Source organism: Gobio gobio, assembly GCF_949357685.1.
Source record: "Gobio gobio genome assembly, chromosome: 17".
Classification (NCBI taxonomy): Eukaryota; Metazoa; Chordata; class Actinopteri; order Cypriniformes; family Gobionidae; genus Gobio; species Gobio gobio.
This window is the reverse complement of record NC_137110.1, coordinates 16735589-16755012: the sequence shown is the minus strand read 5'-3', so window position 1 is coordinate 16755012 and position 19424 is coordinate 16735589. Positions and strand designations below refer to the sequence as shown.

Sequence of the window (19424 nt, the reverse complement as noted above, 5' to 3'; positions counted from 1 at the left end):
CCTTGAGTAAGCAAGGTTTGGGTTAATCAACCGAGAGTTCAAGGTATATGTGACGGTAAGTTAACCTTGCTTTCTGGAATACCCCCTGATCCATTTAGACTAACATACTATGTTGTTTACTAAATGGTGTTGTGCTTCCTGTGTGTACATTTTGCTATGGACATCCTTTGCGTCAGTAAATAACATAAATGAGATCCTTTTCCTTTGATACACAATATACTGTAGCCTATGCCTTGTGTCAAGATGGTGGAAAACAGGCATTGAAATATAGTGACAAATAAAAAGGCATTGATACGCTTTCTGACAGCTTTATGCCTTAACGGACTCCCACTGAATCTCTTTTTTTTGTCAGTAAAATATATAAACATATAAAAAGCAAAACTGACTGTCAAGAATTATTTGTCATCCTGATTAAATATTTTTCACATAATATATTTTCGTCATTATTCAGTTTCTAACACTTCAAAATTAAGAGACAATGATTTAGCCTTAGTAATGCAATTATCACATTATGCCATCAAAGAAATAATTAAGCCTAATAAATACTGTAGAGAAATAATTATTTCAGTTCAAGCTGTCCTTGTAGCATTATTGATGGTGTTGTTAGATCGGCTCATTGGATATGTCTTTTAGTATTTATTTTCCAATTACATGTGTGGTGCTTGATGACTTCAAAGTGATTTGCTTATGGTGTACAACCCTCAAAGATGTTCAGGAACAAGACAAAACAGAAAGGAAGAGATTACAAATGGCTTTTAATGGGTCTGGCAGCACAGACAATGATCAGATGTGATCCCTTTAGGATTGAAAACGTTTAGGCATCTAACCAATATCTAGTATTTTAAATACAAAACTGATCTTTGAAGAGTGATTTGAAACATCATGATGCAGAAAATAAAGATTTATTGTTTGCTAGTGCATTAGGAACTCAGAGGGTGTCTTTTTTTGTACGTCTTGATTAACTTGAATCACTCATTTGAACAGTCTACATAAAAAAAAAGATACAAATCTTAATTTGTATCGTATATCAGATTTCCCTTGCAGTCCTGGCATTTTCCTGTATTCAAACTTTAATAGTGGAGCCTGTTGTGTTTAGCCCACTACCTCAAACTATAATTACAAAAAGTAGAAACACAAAAGCAGCAAATCTCCTATTCTTTGAATGAAAAGATGAGTTTCTTGAGGTTATTTTGTTCCCTGACAAATACAGTTAAATTTTAAGTTGTATACCCAAGTCATTTATAAATGTGCTACAAAACAGTGTCCTTGTCTCATCCACATGTGGCATCACTGCTGTTCCTGATTGATCTTGATCAGCCTCTCACTTTTTTGGATGCTGTTTTAGAAGAAAAAAGAAACAGGTTGCATGACATTAGATTCCAGGAAGAAGAGTCAATGTTGTTCCACTAAATGTTGATGGCTTCAAACAGTTTGAGTAGTTGAAAAATGTTTCACAGTTAGTTGGAGTTTCAACCAGTATAACAAAATATATACTGGTGTATGTGCACAAATGTGTTGTGAAACACTCACTGCAGCAGCGAGGGCTTGGTCTAGGTCTGCAATAATATCTTCCTCATCCTCCAGGCCCACCGACAGACGAATGAGTGTGTCACTGATTCCCAGCTCTTTTCTCTCTTTCTCAGGCACTGAAGCATGAGTCATAATCGCTCTGGAAAAGAAAAGTGCACCATGGGAAATGAAATTGGATTAAATGTCCTCTCAAAAAGTGTTTTTGATTCATAAAAAAAAAAAAAAAAATCAAGATAACATAGGCGCAGGTGCGATATCGAGAAAGATTTATGGTGAATTCCTTGTGAAACCTAAGTATCAATAATCTGTCACACGATGTTTCAAAAGCCATCTGGTGATTAACTTTGTTTTTATATTGCAGGCTGACCACAATATGTCCTACTACAGTTAATATGACATACATTTGTATCTTGTACATGTAAACAATAATGATAATAATAATTAAAAACTGTGGAGAGATATGAAGGGGGTGGAGAATTTATGTGCGTCACGTTTAGTAGATAAAACACTTCCTCAAAGGATACACCTGTGCATTCTCGCTCATGACTCCGCAGGAAGCCTCCTCACACCTCGATCCTCACGATGCAATTAGAGAGTTAAAGATGGTGGAGCGCGATCGGTTTCCGGGTCATGGGATGGAGGACGGAGGAGCGAGGAAATTAGGGATATTGAGAAGCACCCTTTAATTAGCTCTTTCAGATGTGTTTAATTGAGGTTGGAGCTAACTCTGCAGGACAGCGGCCCTCCAGGTGCAGGATTGAACAGCACTGGTTTAGTACAACAAAGTGCTTGCGCCCCCTTGTGGCCATAAAACGCCCACACATACATCCACACTTATTATACCATGCATATTTGGCATATTTGTTTAAAAAAAACAAAACGATTGTGAATGTTCTTATCTAAATGCTTTGGATTTAAATCAAATCCCTCACAGTCAGTGGATTTGGATAGTAATGTGCTCAGTACTTACGGGTGCTCTGCTAGACTCTCATAACCACCAAGACTTTCAGCAAGCGCAAACAACTGAAATGCAAAGCACAACATAAATTCTTTAATAATGTAAGATGTAAAGGTTTTTCAAACAATAAGAAGCTTCAAAGCACCTTCAGATTGCTGAGGAAAGTTGAGGCGTGCTCCAGTTTTCCTTTGATGTAGAAAGTGATCATCCCAGGACAGCCTGTGCATTGTCTCTTTGTCAGCTCATACTGAGGGTGAGATGGAAGACCTGAAGTAAAAAAAGATGATTGAGAGTTAATCATGTCCGACAAGAATCTTTTAATATCAGTTACATTTAAACAAAGTTCAAGGTTGTCCACAGTTGGTTTAATACTAATGAGAGCCCTACACTACTACTCAAAAGTTTGATGATCGTAAAACTAATAATAATAAAATACTTGTATTCAGCAAGGATACATTAAACAGACTAAAAGTGACAGTAAAGAGTTTTATTTCAAAGAAATGCTGTTCTTTAAAACTTTCTATTCATCAAAGAATCAGGGAAGAAAAAGGGCTTCACAGTTTCTACAAAAATATTAAGTTAAACAAGTTTTCAGCCATGATAGGAAATGACTTCTGAAGGATCATGTGACACTGAATATTGGAGTAATGGCTGCTGAAATCACAGAAATAAATTACATTTTAAAATATATTAAAATAGAAAACAATTTTAAAATCATAATAAATGTTTCATTTGACTATTTTTACGGGTGTTTTTTATTTATTTTTTTAAATACATAAACCCTAAACTTTTTGGGTAGTGTATATAAATTCACTATATCACACTCATGCATGATTAATATTGACTCAACCAAACATTTACCATTGCATTCATTTGAAATCTTATTTTCAGATGGGTTATTTGATTAATCACTAACATACACTTCTATGTAATGAGGCGAAAATAATCACAGACACCTGGGAAGATGACTCGGTCCACCCTTGGGTCAGCCTCAAGAAACTGTGCCGCTGCCAGTGCGTTCGTAAAGTGCTGCTTCATTCTCAGGTGCAGTGTCTTCAGACCCCGGTTGCACATATAGCAGTCAAATGGAGAGGGAACGGCCCCAAGTGCTGAATTAAAGATAGAGGAAGAGAGATGAAAATAAACCTTCCACTTCTGCTACAAATGACTCAAGCTCATTTTCAGTGCAGCAATAAAATTTACATTTTACATAACTGCTTAGCAATGAGGCTACAAGTAATAAAAAAAAGGGAAACATCGCCACCAGATATTAAAACAGGATATTACCTTCACCTGAGGACAAGTAACTTTCTTTTCAAGTGAATGAAAAACATTTTTCTTATCCCCTACAAAAGACCCCCAATAGGGTTGATAAAAGAACTACATTCTTTCTAGAATTCCTTGTTCGCAGGGTTATATTTGAAGTTTACCCCCGGTTGCCTCTCTGGCATGTTAAAACACAACATATTCTGCATATTTATGTTACATTTATAACTGAACCTTTAACACTCTTTGGTGATAAGCTCAGTGGTCTATGATTCCTTGGCCTTGCGATTGCCTCATTAAAATATTAAAAGCTGATGTGATGGTACAACAGCAATCGGGTTTAGCACATTTTTATGCACATTTGTTAAGATTATCAGCATTCAAATCTAAAAACAATAAAATCATTCTTTTTCTTCAAAGATGCATCTGTCCAAATAAAAAAATATGGCACCAAATGAGTATGCACCAATCATCTATTGCAAAATATGCATTGCGCCAATAATCTGACTTCATTTCAAATGGTAATAAACTTCTCTTATTAAATAACATGCTATAAACTGCTTGTGACATACACTAACACACTACAGCCCTTTTGATCTTGAGTCACAAAGTCATGCCATAAAGAAAAGAGCTGCTTGCAGAAAATAAGGATGTTATAAGATCTACATAAAATCTAAATTGACGATCCTTGTTTTAAATGAGATATTGCAGTATTTATTTTAAATAATTTATTTGTGCATATGATTTTTTTTATTAATGTGTCCTGGTAGGGGACAACCGGTCACTCGCATGTCAAGTCACACTCAAAATCAAGTTAAAAGTTTCAGTTTAGATTAAGTAAAGACTTACCATTTTGCAAAAACTTCAGTCGTTCATTGAGGTCCTCACGGTTGATAGAAATCAACCCCATGACAACATCGCTGTGTCCTGGAATTATACATATAATATTAACTTTGATCAAGCATGTTTTCAATAATATAAAATGTTTATATCTCGTTTTTCATTTGTTTTTACCATTCATGTATTTTGTTGCGGAGTACATGCAGATGTCTGCTCCAAGTGCAAGAGGGCGCTGTTCCAGGGATGAGAAAAATTGTGAAATATTTCAATGAATAACTGTCTGGCTATCACCAGACCAAGCTCAATTTAAGATTGAACATTGGTCTTGGGAGTCTGCTATGTATTTTCTACTGCACAAGAGGCGTGATAAACGAGCATAAATGAAATGACTCTGTACGCAATTGGATAGTCCTTCAACCAATCTGACCACAAGAGGCGTGATCAACGGGCAATGACCCATCGCTTCTCTATCCGTCATCGTGTTAAACCCACCCATAGCACGCCAGGTGGATAAGCCAGTCTGGGATTGGTTCCCGTAAAAAGTGTAACAGAAGCAGTAGACTGAGTTGCAGGGCGAAATCAAATTGCCGCCAGATCAGGCTGGGTTTACCCAGTCTATGAATGACTAGTTCTGTATAAGGAAACATCGTTTTTTGTTTTTTTTTACATAGTTAACTATAACATAGTCTTTCATATCCTTAGTTATCTATTCCAAGTCATTAAAAGACCATCAGCCAAAAAAATAAATGTGTATACCTGGAAGTAGGCTGACATAAAAGTGTTGTCCACAACAACAATTGTGTCCTTGTTGTGCTCATGGACAATATCTGAACAGCCCTGAATGTCCACGACCTTCATAGTAGGGTTTGTGGGCGTTTCAATCCATACCATCTGTAGAAACGGGAATATTTATTACCCCATTTTAGTTAGAGTTGTACTTCCCAGAGATTTAATTTTAGGTTTAATTGTGTGAGCAAATCTTTCCAGATTCACCCACTTTCTCACAGTAATTTGGTCAAAAAACAAAAGGAATAATTAAGAAACCTGATCACATTGTATAAACCTGTGTCAGGTTTAACAGGTTTAAACCTATACAAATGTTTTGCCAGGTGTACCTTTGTGTTTGGTTTTAGAGCTGCTTTTAGCTCCTCTAGCTTTGTGAGGTCAGCAAAAGAGACATCAAGGCCAACTTCTGAAGCTATTTTCCTGAAATATCGGTTAGTTCCTGGTGGGGAAAACATGACAGGCTCAGTATCTCTCCTGGCTAGTTTATTTGTATTATTCATTATTAGGAACAGTAACTCACCTCCATAAACATCGTTCATGCACAAAATTCCATCTCCGGCCTTAAAAAGATGTGTAATGGTCAGAGTTGCAGCCAATCCAGAGGCAACTGCAAGGCCTATTAGGAAAGTCAGAGCTTTAGGTTTATGGCAATGTCATTTGTACATATCAATATCAATTATTCTGTGTTGGTGATGCACTCACAGTATTGTGCGCCATCCAAAGCAGCAACTGCTTTCTCAAGACAGTTTCTTGTGGGATTTCCACTCCTGCTGTACTCAAAACCCTGGCAGATAAAAAAAAAAGTGTTGAATTCAAAATACTACGCATAGAACAGTGGTTTGAATTGTGTAAAAAAGTGTCAAATCTGAGTGAGCAATAAAGAAACAATGTAAATTCATAGAAAGGTTACAGACGTCAAAAGTGCATTTGGCACTGTTACATTGTAGTTTAATTCCTTTACGAAGAGAAACAGTTCACAAGCCAGCACATCCATTTAACCACGTGGCTGTTCTCATGACTCATGGTTGAGTAAATATTCTGTCATCTTGCAGCATCTTTGCTGATGTAATCTGTAACCACATCCAGAAAACTTCCTAAATATTATACTATCCTAAATATTATTATCTGTTGGCTAATTCTAGAGGAGTTGAGGGACCAGTTTAAATCAGCCAAGACCATCTTAAACCAGCCTAACTTTTTTAAGCAGGGCAAATAGCATAATATTGACCTGAAGCTGTGGTGTTGTCAAGTTCATTTCGTTAATTCATCAAGTGTTGACATGAATAGGCCTGGCGTGTCGTGGTTAGGATTTTACAACAAAGTAAAGTCGAGCTGGAAAGACGAGCCCCACTAAGACCAGCCTATAGACCATATAAAACCAGTAAGCCGGTTTAGACCGTTTTTTCAGCACGATACGAGAAGCTTTGTGCTTAGTCACTGTGACACATTTACAGATTTAACGGCCAACAACCTTAACTCTGGGATTCATTCATAGTTACCCTGGATTTATTAGTTTATATTTAGAAATACATTTATAATTTAAAAAAAAATTATAATTTTTCTTTTACACTAAAAGTCCTGCCATTGTACATTTCACACCCAATGCCCTAATCACAACAACAGTCGCGTGCTCTATTGTCACTCGATCAGTACACGCATGGATTGCGTCCATAACAACACAATCTACACAACCAAACAGCGGTCTAATACGAAACGGCACTTAATATATTATCAATGTCAAACCCTTATAACTTACCGCGTGTTTTCCCGGACCGTGCTGTTTAAAGGTGGTAGACAATGAAATGGGAGGCACTACGGCCATAGAGTTCCACTGCTCCGGCTCTGAACCAACGTGGATCGCATCTGTGGCGAACGATTTAAAGATCGGCTGGAAGCCGGCAAAACTGCTGTCGTTCTGCATGTGTGAAGCCATGCGCACTCCGGATATGGCTGACGATGAGATACAAGGTTCCTGAGTTCACAGAAGAGTGAACGGCTCTCTCTCGCTCTCTCTTAGTTACTGTAAATGGTTTACAGTAAAAAGAGGGCTGTCGCAATAAAACCTTTCTACGCCAATCACTACATGTGTAGTGTAGGACATGAAGTGGATTGGCGATTACGCAGGGGCGTGCGGGGTCACGTGACCGGTGTTAGGGTTCCGCGCAATGATAGTGATCTGATGATGCAACATTTACATCTCAAACACTAAACCAGGCTGTACACTGAGTGCTTTTCCAATCATAAAATCCAAGTTTATTTTTTAAGATAAGATAAGATCTATCTATCTATCTATCTATCTATCTATCTATCTATCTATCTATCTATCTATCTATCTATCTATCTATCTATCTATCTATCTATCTGTCTATCTATCTATCTGTCTGCCTGTCTGTTTATCTATCTATCTATCTATCTATCTATCTATCTATCTATCTATCTATCTATCTATCTATCTATCTATCTATCTATCTATCTATCTATCTATCTATCTGTCTATCTATCTATCTATCTATCTATCTATCTATCTATCTATCTATCTATCTATCTATCTATCTATGTCTGTCTATCTATCTATCTATCTATCTATCTATCTATCTATCTATCTATCTATCTATCTATCTATCTATCTATCTATCTATCTATCTATCTATCTATCTATCTATCTATCTATCTATCTATCTATGTCTGTCTGTCTATCTATCTATCTATCTATCTATCTATCTATCTATCTATCTATCTATCTATCTATCTATCTATCTATCTATCTATCTATCTATCTATCTATCTATCTATCTATCTATCTATCTATCTATCTATCTATCTATCTATCTGTCTGTCTGTCTGTCTGTCTGTCTATCTATCTGCCTGTCTGTTTGTCTATCTATCTATCTATCTATCTATCTATCTATCTATCTATCTATCTATCTATCTATCTATCTATCTATCTATCTATCTATCTGTCTGTCTGTCTGTCTGTCTGTCTGTCTGTCTGTCTGTCTGTCTGTCTGTCTGTCTGTCTGTCTGTCTGTCTATCTATCTATCTATCTATCTATCTATCTATCTATCTATGTCTGTCTGTCTGTCTGTCTGTCTGTCTATCTATATATCTGTCTGTCTATCTATCTATCTGTCTGCCTGTCTGTCTATCTATCTATCTATCTATCTATCTATCTATCTATCTATCTATCTATCTATCTATCTATCTATCTATCTATCTATCTATCTATCTATCTATCTATCTATCTATCTATCTATCTATCTATCTATCTATCTATCTATCTATCTATCTATCTATCTATCTATAACAAGACAAGTTGAATCTTGAAAATCAAGTTGAAAATGAAACAAAATTTTGTGAAACTGCATTTTTTTTTTTTTACTTTAAAAATTGATTGATTGATTGATTTACTTGCTTGCTGTTAAGGCAAGTGCATTTCTAAAATCACCAGGAAGTTCCATTCATTTGATTACTCGCGCTATAGCCAAAGGAAACTAGACAGGTCTATGCAGGCAGTCTGGCAGGTCATGCTGGTTTTGGGCACAGCCCAAAAATATGATCTAACAACAACTTGACGTGACGGCAGTATTATAGCAGTTTGACAGCAGTTTTTATAGCAGTTTGCTGTACATGTCTCCTTGAGGTGGGCTTTTGACAAAAATCACATGACTATCTTTAAGCGATGACAGAGACCTGGCTTGGTGCTTTGCTGCTTAGCGTCACAAGTGTTGCCTCAGTTCAAGGTAAGTCCTGAAGGTCTGTTTGAATTACTTCCAGGTCAATCGCCTCTCTTGATTCTGCCTTGATACAAGATCTGCCTTTAGATTCAAGTATTACATTTTTACTCATATCTACTAGCTGATGAATGCATAGTGGGAGTGATTGGGGAGCGTACCCTCCTTCCCTGTGTTTATAATGGGGTGAAAAATTTGACCTCCTTCCACATTTCATCTGAATGGAGAAGAGGAATGGAAATAATACACACTGCAGTCTGGATAGAGGGACACGTGGACAATCAAAATGTATCCCACAGTATCCGGACTACAGTGTCATCTTTAGCCCCCAAAACTGGAGATTTCTCCATGGAGTTACATGATACACATTTATCAGATGCACATAATTACAGTTTTCATCTTAAGATTCATGGTGAAAAAAACTGCTCTCTTTGCACTGTCTGTCTCACCGTAGCAGGTAAGGATAAGATATTTAATGCAGCTATAGCCTACTTTGACTTTTTATTCTGATACGTATTTTGGTTTCAAGCATTCATTTATCTGCAGGTCATTTCAGCCATCCTACTTTATTGAGAGAGAATGGAGTGGATGGTGGCGAATCCAGACTTTTTTGCAACTCTATAGGAGGATTTCCTGCTCCATCTGTCTACTGGCTTGTCAACCACACACAACGTCCTCCAGAAACATTAGTCACAACATATATAAATACTCTTCCAGAGTCTGAACTCTACAACATCACAAGTGTCCTATCCATCAACATATCAGGCGACACTGCCGTAACCTGTGTCATAGAAAACAACCTGCTGAACGAAACTTTAAGAGCAACGAGCTGTAAGTATCATGTGGTGGCTTTTTTGCATACACTCCAGATAATATGTAAAATAAGTGAATGTCCTATAATGAGAACAATACTGTAGTCAGAACTTGAGACGTAGCATACACAACCATACATTGATTCAAAATAAATATGAAGATGTGAGTTTTGTGTGTGGTCAGTTGGTGTTCGATCAAGTTCATCGGCGGTGCGGCTGTCGGAGCACTTGTGGGCATTCAGCACAGCTCTGTGTGTGGTTGTATTCTTGACGGTGGCTGCATCTTTGCGTTTTCAAAAGAAATTGGACCGAGATAGAAAAAGAAAGCGACACAAATTTAGAGGTACCAAAGACCTTTTTATTTGATGGTCTAACTGTGTGGATTTGTTATATGACGATCATTTCTTTGTGTTGCAGATGATTCATCTAGCGAGGGCTTTGACATGATTGTGTTCGATTTGGAGCAATGGGCTTCCCTTCCAGAGACAGATGTGTAACATGGTTTGGAAAGGCATTGTGGGTTGATACCACTAACTTCCGTAATGCTTATTGTTAATGTGACTGACTGGAAATAATTCACAGTTTAATTTCATCATCTGAATCAGGTGATGAATCAGCTTGAGATGGCACAAACTGCATTTAAGGCCATTGGTTTATACCTTTCTTTCATTGGATATCCTCTTTTCCCCCATACTATCTGCTAAACAAAAGACCTGCAACTGAGTAGGCTACAATATAATCAAACTTGTCAAGCTAAGAATATGAATTGATCTGTATTCAAAACGCAGATTATTAAAGGATTAGTTCACTTTTAAATAAACTTATGCTGATAATTTACTCACCCCCATGTCATCCAAGATGTCCATGTCTTTCTTTCTGCAGTCGAAAAGAAATTAAGGTTTTGGATGAAAACAGTCCAGGGTTTTTCTCCATATAATGGACTTCAATGGGCTCCAAACGGTTCAAGGTCCAAATGACAGTTTCAGTGCAGCTTCAAAGGGCTTTAAACGATACCAGACGACGAATAAGGGTCTTATCTAGCGAAACGATCAGTTTCTGCGAGAAACCGAGCAGTATTTATGCTATTATTTTACCTCTTAACAGACGAACGCGATCCATAACTTCCGGCAAGTGAGGTCAAATTAGATCGTGGTCATAGATGTATACGTAGATGCCTCATTAGCGACTGCACGGATCAATAGAATGAGGCATCTACTATCGATATATTTATGACCACGACCTAATTTGACCTTACTTGCCGGAAGTTATGGCGGAGCTCAGGGACGATCGCGTTCGTCTGTTAAGAGGTAAAATAATAGCATAAAAACTGCTCGGTTTCTCGCAGAAAGTGATCGTTTCGCTAGATAAGACCCTTATTCATCATCTGGTATCGTTTAAAGCCCTTTGAAGCTGCACTGAAACTGTCATTTGGACCTTGAACTGTTTGGAGCCCATTGAAGTCCATTATATGGAGAAAAACCCTGGACTGTTTTCATCCAAAACCTTAATTTCTTTTCGACTGCAGAAAGAAGGACATGGACATCTTGGATGACATGGGGGTGAGTAAATTATCAGCAAAAGTTTATTTAAAAGTGAACAAATCCTTTAAGTATGAAGACATGATACACATACGTTCTTTCTGCAGCATTTTAAGATATTTGGATTAAACATTACATTTTTAGACCATGACAGATATGTTGATGGGAAAGAGTTCAAAATAAGTTTAATAACTCCACCTTTTTCCCGAAGTGGTTAGACAGGCTTGAGCAGAAATGCAGATGAGTTACAGTATTAGTCATATGTTCCACTGTCATGTCATTCTCATGTAAAATGTTAATGGGAGCTGTTGTTACTAAAGAAATGTCAAATATATTTAGCAGCACTGAATGTGGCAGGACGATTTCATATATAAAAGTACTTGTTTTTAATCACTGTGTAATATTGTTGTGTAACTATTGTTTTAGAGTCAGTGTAAATGGAAGTCCCCAGGGATTGTATTGAACATAAAATTGTTTGAATTAGTAACCTTATGTTGTGATTTTGAAATGCTTTGTAATATTCTGTTGTTCCTTTCCCTTCAATAAACATCTGATAGCAAAAAAAAAAAAAAAAAAAAAAAATTTCAAATGTTTTTGCTCTGTTGTAACCCACATTAATACTTTTAGTTACCCCGGCAGAACATGAGTGAAGGTCATTTTTAGGCATTTTAAACAATTTTAACATGCTGAATGTATATTACAGTTTGGTTATTGTGTTTATCTTGTTTGAGGTTACATGGATGTCTTCTGGCATTGTCTGTAGTTCATTTATTGTCCAATAAGTGAATGTAACATTAAATCAAGACAGATGCATGCCATATTGGGAACTGAATAGCTTTTTGTGAATACCTAAAGCCCTTACTTTAAATTATCTAAATGCAACAGTTATCAAACTCACCTATGTCAGCAATTATACAAAAGCCTCCTCTGACCCCGCTTTTGTCAATTTCACCCCTGCATGAAAAGAGAGCACCGTTACCATGCCAACCCATACAACATTGCACATAATTGGCCACTGAGCCACAAAACACATCTTTGTGAGTAAACCATAGAGATGTGATTTAAACAACAACAACAAAACTCACCTTCCATTCTTCAGACACCAAGTTCCAATTTTTATGGATTATATATACAAGCACTGGAATCCCTTAATTGTTTTGTCTTTCAAATCCTGGCGCAATATTTTTAATTAATTATTTGTCTCATTATTCAATGTTGTTACCTATTATCTTACATTGCACAGAAAGTAAATTAGCCTGGTAACAATTAAATTTACTCCAAGAGTGAGTAAAAAAAAACAAATCAGTTATTTTGGCTTTAAAACAACCCAGGTGAAAAAGACACACTATTAAATGTAGTAAAAATGCATTATAGTATATTTGTATACTAACATACTCAAGTATATTTTTAATGCATTTATTAGTACGCATTTTTCACCTGGGAATGGCAATTTAAAAGGCAATTATTTTGATTTGAAAATCCCTTATCTTAATAATATGATGCTTCATATTTTTCTAATGCACCACTTTCCAGTTATGATATTACGTAATCGAACCACTGATTGTTTGTTTCTTCATATTTGTTTTCTAAAGTTTGTATTTAAGAAAGCATATGTTATCAGTATGCTTTGGGAAACTTTCTGGTTAGAACTGGAGCTCAATCATCTCCAACCTTGGAGAAACCGTGTATCTGTGTATGTGTGCAGTGTTCTGCGTTACAGATCAGTATTGGAGGTAGATTACGGGCATCCTAAGAGATGGGTGGACTTCTTGTTCTGGACAAGCTGGCGCCTGTTCCAGATTTGTAAGGTCACTATGTGCCTAATTCCAGGGTGAAAGCGTCAACAAGTGATCTATGCACACGTGAATCTGATTAACTGATAATGTGTGGAAATTTACCAATTCTTGTCTATTTTCTCTTAGCCAATCAGAATCATTCAACTTGCAGTAATGACGTGGCTAGACCTTGAAAAGAGTATAACTGTTGAGAAATTGTATGTACGAAGCTCTGGGAGAGAGGCCTACGAACCCCTTGTGAGACTTGAAGCTGTCTTCTGCTGATGAAACTGCAAAATAATTTTTTCTTTAATTAATTGCACTCCTGACTCTTGGTCTTCATTTTTCACTACTGGTCCTGGGTCCTAAACTGTTACCCCAACACCAGGTATAACTGTCCAAAGTTTTAACCACTATATTAAGATGTTAAAGAAGGAATGAAAGAGCTCTTTTATTTACTCCAAATATAATTTGTCATTGTAAGAGCGTCAGCAAGAGTGCAAATTATGAGACACTTGTTCACAATTATTAAAACATCTTTGTTGTGCGATTCCCCACATTCCAAAGTTGAAGGCTTCTCTCTAACACCTGACAAGTGCTGACTAAGTCTGCCATGAATCAAGATTTAATGTCCACCGGAGTGCTTCGCCTGTATGAGTGTTCAGCCTTCCTGAACACTGTTAACACTGTATAGATCGTTCCGTCGCTGTGTAGTGATTGGGATCTGCTGACGTACATCAGCCAAATACTGCAGGTCTACAAGCAGAAGAGGAAGAGTATGTTTGCATTATGCTCAACTGGCTCTATACAGCTCTCAATTTATATAAATGTAAAACACTGAAACTCACCTATGTCGGCATATACAACAGATTCCTCTGACCCAGCTTTGGTAATTACCTCCCCCCTGCAAGGAAAGAAGGCACAGGTACCAAACCATGATAATCTATACTAATGTATGCATTACCTGTAGCAAATAAGATGCAAAGCTCCTACCAAGGGTTAACCACAGAGCTGTGACCCCAGGCCACATAGCTGGCGTTCTCATCTCTTGCTGGAGAAGCAGTGGCCACATATACCTGATTATCTACTGCCCTGTGAAAAGGACACAAACTGTCTTACAGGGGAATGGGGAACTAAATAGTTCAGTAACTCTTGGTGGTCTGGGATACTGACCTTCCCCTTTGCAGAAGCTCCCAGTGAGCTGGTCCTGTGGTCATATTGAAGGCACCAGGATATATCAAAAGCTGACAACCTACATAGACGGAGATATGAAGAAATTACATCAAGCATACCTAAATTATATTTCATCAAATTTGTTCACATATGCCATTTTAAGAATACTCACCTTTCTTGGCATAGATCTGTGCAAGCTCTGCAAACCTGATGTCATAACATATTCCCACACCTACTTTACAAAATGCTGCAAAGAAAGACATAAACTGTGTGACTTTACATCTGGGGAGATCAAAAATACAAATGTAACATTGGGAATGGACCAATATTTATATTCTGCCCAATACTGATAAGGCAATTATTGATAAATTACCAATATTAAAATGTTATAATATTTTTTACATAGTTTACATATACTAAAAACTGAAATCAATTGTTTTAAAGCCTATAAGTGAACTTAGACATCAGAACATTATAATGTACAGAATGGAAAATGGATATTCGGATTGAGATTTGCTAAATATTACATATAATGTATAAACATATAATGTACATGTAAAAATAGGGGAAATAAGCATGCATTGCACAACAATCAGATATATACCCAACATTGATACCAATAAATTAAAAAAATCTCTAATATTGGCCAATGAGCAATATAGTACCAGTATCTCCATAGGCAACATGATAAAGACTTCTATAACACTCACGGGTTTCAAACATGGATAAACTATTTCCTGGACTTAATGTTTCAGACTCTTGAAACCGTATTTTCCCAGGTACATCAATATCAAAGAGGTGAATCTGAAGGAAATGAAGAAAACAAAAATGCATAAAGTCGTTTTTGTAATATGTTCCACATTAGCCAAATTATTAACCTAAACACTCATAATGCTCAATTTGAATTAATCTTAAAATTGTTTTTGAGTATTTTTTTAAGTCTCCTTTGGTCACCAAGGCTGCATTTATTTAATCAAAAATACAGCAAAACCACTAAAATGGCTAAATATATTACAATTTTAAAATAAATGTTTTCTTTTTTAATATATTTTCTATTTTAAGTGTAATTTATTCCTATGATAGCAAAGCAAAATTTTCAGCAGCCATTACTTCAGTCTGGCTGAATGCTGAAAACATTTGTGTTGCTTAAAATTTTTGTGAACCAGTGGCAGATTTTTCGAAATTCTTTGATGAATAGAAAGCTCAAAAGAACAGCGTTTATTTGAAACAAAGATCTTTTGTAACATTATATAAATGTCTTTACTGTCACTCACTTTCCTGTGTTTGACAAGCAGCTTTCCATCAGGTCCAAAAACTGAGCAGGTATTATAGAACTTCCCTCCATCATCCTCAGGAATGGAACCTACAACAGACAAAATCATGTAAGAGACAAAGAATTTAATGGCATCAACCACACCAATGTGCTGCTTCGTGTCTGACGGTCTCACCTCCCACTAAATACACCCCACACTCCTTGGCTGCCTCTGACAACACCTGTGTGGACTCTCCTGGGATCTTCTCAGCATACTCAGCAAAGAACCCGGTTCCATAAGGGGAGTTGAAGCACTCCTACAAAAAATGGATAAGGGATTATTAAATGTCATATTGTTCTATAAACCAATGTCTGTGTAGCAATCGAACACATGCATTATGCATCAGTGGTGAGTAGCCTATTACACGGCTCCAGATTTACATTTGAGAGCAGTGGCACCGGTGCCACCAAGTTCTACAGATGGTGGTGCCATCACCTGATTTGGTAGCACTGGGGAAAACTTATCACACAATAAAAGTTACTTTAATCATAAAAATAACTATTGTTTTGCATTAATTGAGTGCAGTTTCTAATAATAATAGATGTTTATTTATTGGAAATGTAAGCACTGAGCTGGAATTGATATGCAGATAAAATTAACTTTTATTAACAACAGTAACGTGTAAAAGCCTAATTTTTATAGGGAAATTTTAAATATTCTACTTTTTTTTAAATGTAACATTACTCTACATTATTTTATATTATCATACTGAACTGACAGAAAGCTTCAGTGATTATAAAATGAGTGCTCTTTACTTGCTTTCTGTTTAATTCAGTCACAATTTGAAGAAAAGTTTTTAGTTTTTCATGAGACTGTGACGTCCTACTTTTCCCATAAATTAGAGAGCAGAAATTGCTAATATATCAATAATTAGCCACAATCTACTGGTTATGGTGATAATTTCATCATGTCTTTTTTTTTTGCCAAAGTGTTAGTTTTTCTACATCTTTAAACTTTTAGTTTTACAAATCACCACATTAAAAATAACATTAAAATTTGATCATATTTAGAGCTTTGAAGTGCTGGAAAAAAGTGTGAAGCACTTAAAAGCCCTTGAAAACTACTTGAATTTCACTCAAAGGTTGTATGAACCCTGAGATGAAGAATGTGTAAAAAAAAAAATAATAACAACAACAACAACATTTAACTAATTCTGCCACAATACCATGGTTACAGTTAGCCATACTAACTTAAATCCATGATAAAAGTTAGTGATTTGTGGACTGAAACGCCTTTTAAAACTTTGTTCATGGCACAATGTTTCTCCTGGTTTCCACGTCAGCGCTGTTTGATCTGATATCTGTGGTTCATAACAGAATTGACCATATGCACAGGACGTTCTTAAGAGCTTCCATAATATAAGCCAGCTGGAAAACTTCAGATCAAATGTCACTTGTTGATGTATCTTCAATATCCTGAGGTAGCTTTAACAGCATCAATAGTGTAATACTTAGTTTATAAACAGAATATAGTCACTTAAATAGTCAGGCCTAACATTTAGTCCTTAAAACTTCAGACAACATAAAAAAGAAGTGTTCCTCCTCAGCTACATTTCAATTCGACCATCAGTTTTCACACTTTCGTGTGAAAAAAGGGTCTACACACTGTAAATTAAAGATTTATTGTGCACTTTAGTTAGATTCATTGAACAAAACGGGAGTTCATACTTCACCTTGATCACATTTATTTTTAAACCTGGTGATTTTATAATGCTCCTCCGTCGCCATCTATTGGTTATAGTGGTAATTAATGTATTTTTTATTTTTAAATAAAAGTGTTTTCTATCAAATTCTGTATTTCCAACATCTTGAAACGTTCGGTTTTACAAATGGGGACAATCTCAGAAGGGTGAACAAATAATGTCTTCACATTAAAAATAACATTGAAGTGCTGGAAAAATGTTGCCTGTGTCCAATAACAGACACTGTGTTTCTGATTCCAACGTTCCCATTAGCTTAGTCATTATTGCCATCAATAAAACTGGTTTATTGGCAAAGCAGTGTGATAACTACATTCAAATATAAACACAACATTAAAAAGTCACCCATTGATGGTTTTGTGTCAATGTATAGAGAGTACAGAATGACAGCTAACAGTTCACCGGAAATGCCAAAGCTGGCTTATCGAAAACCAGGAAGTAAATGTGCATAAGGTCAATTCTGCGGCGAATTTAAATGCTTCCCACTAGCTGCGATGTTATTAATTTAGCGGCGTATTTAAACGCTTTCTCGCGTGATCTCCCATCGCTGTGGTCTGTGAGTAAACCTGTTCTGAGCTTGCGCTGCGCAGCACTAACAACTAGTGCGGTTTCGTTTTACTTCCGTTTCGTTTGCCGTTTTATGTTTCTCATATGTAACAGAAATGGCAGCTCTTACCAGTTGGGCAATGTAGTGATGGCACCAGTGCGACCTCTTATAGTGTTAGTTCACCCAAAAATTTTAATTTTGTCATTAATTATTCACCCTCATGTCGTTCCAAAACCGTAAGACCTTTCGGAACACAAATTAAGATATTTTTGATGAAATCTGAGAGCTCTCTGACCCCTCGATAGACAGCAATTTAATTATCACTTTCAAGTCCCAGAAAGGTAGTAAAGACATCATATAAATCGTCAATGTAACTACAGTGGTTCAACCTTAATTTTATGAAGCGCTGAGTATACTTTTTATGTGCAAAAAAACAAACAAAAAGTATACTCGTCGCTTCATAACATTAAGGTTGAACCACTGTAGTCACATGGACAACTTTCTGTGACTTGAAAGTGGTAATTATATGGCTGTCTATGGAGGGGTCAGAGAGCTCTCCGATTTCATCAAAAATATCTTCATTTGAGTTCCGAAGATGAACTAAAGTCTTACGGGTTTGGAACGACATGAGGGTGAGTAATTAATGACAGAATTTTCATTTTTGGGTGAACCAACCCTTTAACAAAATTGAGTTGCACCCACAGGAGAAAAAAAAGGTATGGAGCCCTGTATGATCTAAGATAGTGAATGTAATACTCACAGGCAAGACTACAACTTTTGCACCTTGGCCTGCAGCCTCCTTCACAAGTTTTTGTGCTCTTCCCAAGTTGTCAGCCTTAATATTTGACACATGTAACTGCACCACAGCCAGACGAAACTCTAGGGGGGCAGAAGATCAAGTTTGATTATTAGCTGATCCAGGATCAATGATTCACATCTTTTTCAACCAGCTGTCTCCTCTGTTGAATTTTGATTTGGGGGGACTCTGGACTTTTGTACTTTTGTCAAAGCAGATCCAGTCAAAACAACAACAAAAACATGTTGGGTGATTGAAGCTAAAAACACAGTCAAAACATGAACTATGTGAACTACAACTGTAGTCAAAACAAAAACACATGTTTAGGTTCAAACATTTAATCAGTCCAAAACTTGACAGTGAACTTGCAATGCAAAGTGAATGATGGATGCAACGTTTAGATAATCAGTAACTAAAAGTATGAAATAGTATAGACATAACAATATATGTGAATACAAAAATATATATATATAATATATCTACTCACTCGACATTGCCTTGAAGATACCAGACATTACAGGCTACTGCTCAAAACAGACAGTACATTGATAGTCAAGAACAAGATTTACGCCCACTAAAATACATTCAAAATAAAAGTCCTCGGTCGGAAGTCATATTTTTCTTTGTGTAGATGGATTATGTTTAACTATTCAACAAAA

The 19424-nt window shown here is 36.4% G+C and overlaps 2 protein-coding genes across 2 annotated transcripts; both read right to left on the bottom strand.

Moving 5' to 3' along the window:
* Positions 1-738: 738 nt before the first annotated feature.
* On the bottom strand, positions 739-7553 carry cth (cystathionase (cystathionine gamma-lyase)). Its single transcript, XM_079841722.1, has 12 exons — positions 7137-7553; positions 6083-6164; positions 5901-5996; positions 5710-5819; positions 5351-5485; positions 4769-4826; positions 4604-4681; positions 3445-3597; positions 2634-2755; positions 2501-2553; positions 1531-1669; positions 739-1336 (listed from the first exon to the last, which is right to left on the bottom strand). The coding sequence occupies exons 1-12, from the start codon at positions 7311-7313 to the stop codon at positions 1322-1324; spliced, it is 1218 nt and encodes a 405-aa protein (XP_079697848.1). The 5' UTR covers positions 7314-7553; the 3' UTR covers positions 739-1321.
* Positions 7554-12360: 4807 nt separating this feature from the next.
* On the bottom strand, positions 12361-19348 carry nit2 (nitrilase family, member 2). The gene is made up of 10 exons (XM_079841724.1): positions 19253-19348; positions 18730-18848; positions 15859-15979; positions 15685-15773; positions 15121-15214; positions 14583-14657; positions 14411-14489; positions 14231-14329; positions 14086-14141; positions 12361-13993 (listed from the first exon to the last, which is right to left on the bottom strand). The coding sequence occupies exons 1-10, from the start codon at positions 19278-19280 to the stop codon at positions 13899-13901; spliced, it is 855 nt and encodes a 284-aa protein (XP_079697850.1). The 5' UTR covers positions 19281-19348; the 3' UTR covers positions 12361-13898.
* Positions 19349-19424: the final 76 nt, after the last annotated feature.

Excerpts from the sequence above, each read along its gene's own strand:
- nit2 (XM_079841724.1), bottom strand. The coding sequence starts at position 19,280 with ATGTCTGGTATCTTCAAGGCAATGTCGA. Across the intron at positions 14,658-15,120 it reads TTTATCCATGTTTGAAACCC|CATTTTGTAAAGTAGGTGTG; the intron begins GTGAGTGTTATA and ends CTTTCTTTGCAG. Across the intron at positions 13,994-14,085 it reads TGTTGTATATGCCGACATAG|ACCTGCAGTATTTGGCTGAT; the intron begins GTGAGTTTCAGT and ends TTCTGCTTGTAG.
- cth (XM_079841722.1), bottom strand. The coding sequence starts at position 7,313 with ATGGCTTCACACATGCAGAACGACAGCAGTTTTGCCGGCTTCCAGCCG. Across the intron at positions 2,756-3,444 it reads GGACCGAGTCATCTTCCCAG|GTCTTCCATCTCACCCTCAG; the intron begins GTGTCTGTGATT and ends TTTTTACTTCAG. Across the intron at positions 1,670-2,500 it reads GAGAGTCTAGCAGAGCACCC|AGCGATTATGACTCATGCTT; the intron begins GTAAGTACTGAG and ends TTTCTTTTCCAG.